Here is a 6,216-nt window from a genome sequence, read left to right as displayed (position 1 = left end):
ATGTCATGGCTTACAAGCTATTCATCCGAGCTGCAAGTCCTCCCTATTGTGGGAATGGGAGGCATTGGTAAGTCCACACTCGCTAAAATTGTTTATGATGATACATTCATTACTTATCATTTTGATTTTCACGCTTGGGTCACAATATCGAAAGATTACAATGTAGAAATTGTTCTTTCAAATCTGCTTGCTTCGATGAAAGGAAAAGGAATCCAAGCAGAGAGTGATTTACAATGCAAGGTTAAGGAGTCTGAAATATACAAATACTTAAAAGGTAGGAGGTATCTCATAGTAGTGGACGACATCTGGAGTATGGAAGCTTGGGATCACATACAGAGGCTATTACCTGATGATAATAATGGAAGCCGAATCATATTAACCACAAGGCTAAAGAATGTAGCTGCTTATGCTAACTCTGCGAGCCCCATTCATATGTTGCCTTTCTTGGATGACCAACAAAGTTGGCGTTTGTTCCAGAAGAAGGTCTTCGGAGATCAAGATTGTCCTGTTGAGCTGCAAGTTATTGGGAAAAATATGTAAAACGTTGCGAAGGATTGTCCCTTTCAATTGTTACTGTGGCAGGACTTTTATCCAAGATTGATAGAACTCCAAAGTTGTGGAAGCAAATTGGAGCAAACGATGGACAGTTGGAAACTATATTATTATCTTTGAGTTACAAACACTTGCTTCGACATTTGAGGGAGTGTTTCTTGTATATGGCAGGCTTCCCTGAAGATTATGAGATCCGTGTCTCAGAACTCATCAAACTCTGGGTAGCTGAGGGCTTTTTGGAAGGTCGAGATGAATCTAAAACGTTGGAAGAGGTGGCGGAAGATGTTTTGGAGGTGCTGGTCGAGCAAAGTCTAGTTTTGGTTACTAGCAAGAAGAGTGATGGCAAAATCAAAAGGTGCAAGCTTCATAGCGTGGTTCGGGATTTTTGTTCAAGACAGGCTGGGGAAGAGAAGTTCCTTCTACCTATTATGGATTACTTTCCTAATCCTATCGTGAGAAGGCATTTTCTTCCACAAGTGCTACAAAATCATCAACGCGTAAGTGTTGGTTGGTATGATCTTGATCTTAAAGACTCTACGCATAGCTCATGCACCCGTTCTATTATATGCATTTCACAGAGGGGGTATAGGCCCAAAGGCTCTATAGAGAATTTTAAGTCACTTAAGGTCCTTCACGTTTTACGTAGAAAGGATCATGCATTTTGGGAGTTAGGTCAAGTGTTTGATTTGATTCATCTCACTTACCTTGCTTCCAAAATTCCTAGCAATATTATTCCTTCAGCTATATCAAAGCTTCATAATCTTCAGACTTTAATTATTTATAGATCGGAGGTTAGCTTGCCTGACGAAATTTGGAATCTGGAGCAATTAAGGCATCTTATCGCCTTTTCATTTCTTCCTTTACCCGATCCAAAAGATCCAGCAAAGTCTTCTCTAAAAAACTTCCAAACACTTTCTCTGGCAACAAACTTTGTATTTAGTTCTAATATGGTGCGTAAGTTTCGAAACATTAGAAAGTTGGAAATATGCTACTCGTTAGAGGAGAAGTTTCGTCCAAACTACTTTGATTTTGGTAGTCTTGGTTTGCTAAGTCGATTGGAGAAATTGAAATTGGAGACGCATTGTTCATTTCAACTGTGTCCCAAATTTTATTTTCCTAGATCGCTGAAAAAGTTGGAATTGAGTGGATGGCGGCTTCCTTGGACATATATGATGGTTTTTGGCCGGTTGCCTTCTCTTCAAGTGTTGAAACTAAAGAACTATGCTTGCAGTGGGGAACTCTGGAAAACTATTGAGGGAGGATTTGTGGATCTGAGACTTTTGCATATTGATGAATCAAATCTGCAGAACTGGACAACTGAAAGTAGCCACTTTCCGAGGCCTCAGCGCCTAATGCTTCATCGTTGTCTGTATTTGTCTAAGATTCCAGTTGATATTGGAAAGATTCCAACACTTGAACTGATTGAGATCGATGATCATAACCGATCTCTTCTGTACTCGGCGACAGAGATAAAAGAGAAACGGGATGCCCTTGAAGTTCGTTTGAAGCGTTTTTGATATGATCTTTCAAACTTGACTCTGCCCTTCATGTCAGGTAAGAAATTTGTAAAAGTTGAATGATTTGACACCATTTTTAGCAGGCATGCTTTATACAAATAAGATTAGTATGCTAATTGCATCTTCCTCTCTTTTGAACATTTCTCTGTTGGTAGAATGTCAGTTGATTCTTGTCACTTTTACTTTTCTTTTTCAGATGCAGAGTATCGTTGGAGCTAGCTAGCTTATCACTTTTACTTTCACTTTCCCCCTTGACTATTTTAATGAATTGACTATGTGCTTCTTTGGCCCATAGTAATTGCTTACGAGCCCAAATGGGTTTGGGCTTTTTATTTGCTCCAAAAGCTATTCTTTGTAAGTGCGGGGCTGAGCCCACTTAGGTTTGCACCAAATTATACTTTTTAATTTTTACAAGCTTTGCACTCTTTTTTGCTCTGTAATTTTTTTTTTCTTTCAACTGTCTTCATCATAGTATGCAACTGTGCGCTTTTTTACTTGAGCTAGATGTAGGCATAGAAAGATTATTGCTTTGACAGATCAACTCTTTCATCAATTTGATTTTCTAATATCTGAAGTAAAAAATATTTGAGACTCGAGTAAGAGTGATAGGAGAAAGTGTTCAAAAACTTGAAAAACAGGAGGTATTTCATTGTAATGGATGATGTTTGGTGTACAGAGGCTTGGGATGATGTAAGAAATATACTTCCCAATGATGGTAATGGAAGACGAGTCATTTTAACGACAAGAGAAACTGATGTGGATGATGTGGTTGGATTCGTCCTGAGTTGTTTTGCTTTGAATTTCAACCTAAGTTGGCTGAGTTTTGTGGGATGATGACCAAAATAGCTAGAAGATACTAGTAGCCGGAATTTGGTGTCAGCGGGAGGATCGGACTTACTAAATCCAAAGTGAAGTCTGGTGATATGTGCATAATCCACTGTTGTAAAACGGATGATACGACCACCGATATCGAACCATGCTTGGTGAGGAATATTCCCTCCCTCAATCTGTAGGGATAATAGGTGATGGAGAGCATTGTTGATGCTTGCGTATCTCTCGTGATCACTAAGACGCCCTATCGTTCCACCTTTGAACATTTGCAAAACAAATTTGCCGAAATATGGTACCTCGTACGTATAGATTAATAGCATGGGTTACATAAATTAACAACGGTCTCTTCCACCTATAAGGTGTCTGGCTGCCTGCAATATCAAAATACAAATATTTAGCACCAACAAACCAAAAAAGAAGATGAAATAAACATGAAAAACACAATCTAGTCACTACTCGATCGAGAAGTGACAGTCCCCATCGAGTGGTGACACCATCGAGTAAACACAAAATCAAATTAAACATATTGCCAATTACTCACTACTCGATGGTGTACTCGATCGAGTAGTGACAGTCCCCATCGAGTAGTGACACCGTCGAGTAAACACAAAATCAAATTAAATACATTGCCAAAATTAACCTGAGTCAATTGTGGGTATAATTGTCTTTTAAACAAAAAATAGTTATATAACTAGTGCATTCGAAACTAGGACTATAAAACTTATAAATTTATGCATTTTGGCTATAATAAGATTTTCCCCTTGATAATATACATTAATAGAATATGAATTAAATAAAATGAGTTCATGTTACTAACTTATTTCAGATGAGGAAATGAATGGATAGACATAAATGATTGAGGGCCCACAGAAATGCCTTTCCAAGGGAGACTTTGTCATTTCGTCCTCCACTTGCAAAAATAAAGTAGACAATCCATTGGCTTTATTGTAAAAGGAAAACATATGGTTGGTCAATAATGAATAATTTATCTCTCAGTCTTCTAAACTAGCCCTGCTCTGTTTCAGCCATTCTTCCAGCTTAGTTTATCTTTATCTGCAAAAATCTAGTAGCAAAAACTTAACTGTGATCACCAAAGATGGCTTATGCTGCTCTTCTTTCCCTCGCCCGAACCACTGGAGAAATAATCTTGGATCAAGATAGATATTCCATTTTTTGTAATAAAAAACAACAAATTCGATCTATCTATGAACCATTTATTTTCTTGCAAGAGTTTCTTGAAGATTTTCCCGAGAAAGCCAACATCTTGGATGGGCGAATTAGAGATTTAGCATATGAAGCAGAACATATTATTGAGTCTTTCATATTGGACGAAGCTCCATCACATTGGTGGAACGTTTTAGCTGCCAAATCAAAGCTAAAATGGCAAATAAGAAAGATAAGAAACGAAACAGATTCAATCATAAGGGAGGTGATGATCATCAAGAATAACAATGCAGTTGCAGTACAACTTGGTGCTTCTTCTTCCGCAGCAGCAGGTTTTATTTATTTTATTTTTTATTTGTTATTTTTTTCAAAGAGAATTAATAGTTCCTCATTTCTCCTTCGGTGACTCGAACTCCGACCTTTCTTCTGCAACAGGTTCACCATCCAGATCTGCACCGATCATCAAGATTGGCTATATGGTTGGTTTACATGAAGATTTGCTAACAATAAAATCTCGACTCTGTGGAGAATCGCCAAATTTAGAAGTTATCCCAATCGTTGGAATGGGAGGTATAGGAAAAACTACTCTTGCAAAGTGTGTTTACGTCTTTACGACGACCCACTAACAGTGCAGCGGTTCGATATTCGTGCTTGGGTCACAGTATCACAGGACTACAATGCAGATGTAGTTTTATCAGCCCTCCTAGCTTCCATGGAAGAGTTTGATAAAGATAGATCCAAGGAGAGCAAAGATAGATCCAAGGAGGAAGAAGAATTGCCTGGGGCGAAAGTGCACAAGATCTTGAAAGGCAGGAGATATCTCCTTGTAATGGATGATATTTGGAGCACAGATGCTTGGGATGATGTAAGACTTATACTTCCCGACGATGGTAATGGAAGCCGAATCATATTAACGACAAGAGAAACTGATATGGCTGCTTATGCCTGTCGTTTGAGCTGTCCCCACAAGATGCGTTTCATGGATGAGGCTCAGAGTTGGAATCTACTTCAGCAGAAGGTGTTTGCACATCTAGATTGCCCTCCGGAGTTGGAGAACATTGGAAAGGAGATCGTGAGAAGCTGCAAAGGGCTGCCACTCGCAATCGTGGTGGTTGCAGGGCTCCTATCCACGGTCAGCTGTTAGGAAATTAGACGCAACTAATTCCGCCCGGGATCTGGTGTGACGCAATATTTTGGATATCGACCAATATGAAACGAGAAAAATAAATGACACCGATATTTTTAACGTGGTTCGGCCAAACTGCCTACGTCCACGGACCCACACCAATATATTAGAGAATCTCAAAAGGAGGAGTACAACAAAAATACCACACTGTATTTTGTATCTGCCTACGCAGAGGCTATCTCTCAACTCACTTTTATCACTCGTGTATAACTTCCACACTGAAGTTTTCTCTCACAAGATTTTTCTCTCTCTCTTTCTCTAACTCTCTCTAGCTGAAAGTTAGATTGTTGTTTTGGTGTATTGTGATGCTGCTGCGAGGAAGGATTTTATAGGGGATGAGAGGTGGTAGGTGGCAGATGGTGGTAGGTGGCAAATGGTGGAGGTGGTAGGTGGCTACCTACTTCCATTTTTTACTAACAATCTCCCACTTGAAGACTGATTTCAATCTGTCTTCACACCTCGATCAACGCAACAGCCTTTCTGTCTTTGTCATTCTAGCAAACCAATTGAAGCTGAGCACAACTTCAATTTATCAATGGTTACTGCCTTTGTAAGCATGTCGGCTGGATTTTGAGCTCCTTGGATCTTTTCAAGTATTAACACCTCATCCTCCAACAGAGATCTGATGAAATGATAACGAAGTCCAATATGCTTCGTTCTAGAATGAAATGCTGAATTCTTTGCCAGATGTATCGCACTCTGACTATCGCTGTGCAAGACATTCTTCGTCTGATCAAAACCCAATTCTGCCAACAACCCTTGTAACCAGATCATTTCTTTGCTAGCCTCGGTGATTGCCACGTACTCTGCTTCTGTAGTGGATAAAGCAACAATCTTTTGTATCTGCGAGATCCAACTAACAGCAGTCGTGCCAACAGTAAAGACATAACCGGTAGTGCTTCTCCTGCGATCTACCTCACCGGCAAAATCTGCATCTACAAAACCTTGTAGTGCTACATCACCTCG

At 39.5% G+C, this 6,216-nt stretch overlaps 4 protein-coding genes across 4 annotated transcripts; all 4 read left to right on the top strand.

Annotated features, from left to right (window-relative positions):
* On the top strand, positions 1–540 carry LOC131018156 (disease resistance protein RPP13-like). Its single transcript, XM_057946873.1, has one exon. The coding sequence runs from the start codon at positions 1–3 to the stop codon at positions 538–540; it is 540 nt and encodes a 179-aa protein (XP_057802856.1).
* Positions 541–716: 176 nt separating this feature from the next.
* LOC131018155 (putative late blight resistance protein homolog R1A-3) lies at positions 717–2,069 on the top strand. Its single transcript, XM_057946872.1, has one exon. The coding sequence runs from the start codon at positions 717–719 to the stop codon at positions 2,067–2,069; it is 1,353 nt and encodes a 450-aa protein (XP_057802855.1).
* Positions 2,070–3,759: 1,690 nt separating this feature from the next.
* On the top strand, positions 3,760–4,690 carry LOC131018154 (disease susceptibility protein LOV1-like). Its single transcript, XM_057946871.1, has 2 exons — positions 3,760–4,396; positions 4,500–4,690. The coding sequence occupies exons 1-2, from the start codon at positions 3,997–3,999 to the stop codon at positions 4,688–4,690; spliced, it is 591 nt and encodes a 196-aa protein (XP_057802854.1). The 5' UTR covers positions 3,760–3,996.
* An 86-nt stretch (positions 4,691–4,776) lies between these two features.
* On the top strand, positions 4,777–5,208 carry LOC131018153 (putative late blight resistance protein homolog R1A-10). Its single transcript, XM_057946870.1, has one exon. It carries the CDS (start codon positions 4,777–4,779, stop codon positions 5,206–5,208), a length of 432 nt encoding a protein of 143 aa, XP_057802853.1.
* The last annotated feature ends 1,008 nt before the right edge of the window (positions 5,209–6,216 follow it).

This window comes from Salvia miltiorrhiza, chromosome 3, assembly GCF_028751815.1.
Source record: "Salvia miltiorrhiza cultivar Shanhuang (shh) chromosome 3, IMPLAD_Smil_shh, whole genome shotgun sequence".
Classification (NCBI taxonomy): Eukaryota; Viridiplantae; Streptophyta; class Magnoliopsida; order Lamiales; family Lamiaceae; genus Salvia; species Salvia miltiorrhiza.
Note: the sequence above shows the minus strand (reverse complement) of the source record. Positions and strands in the feature narration are given on the sequence as shown.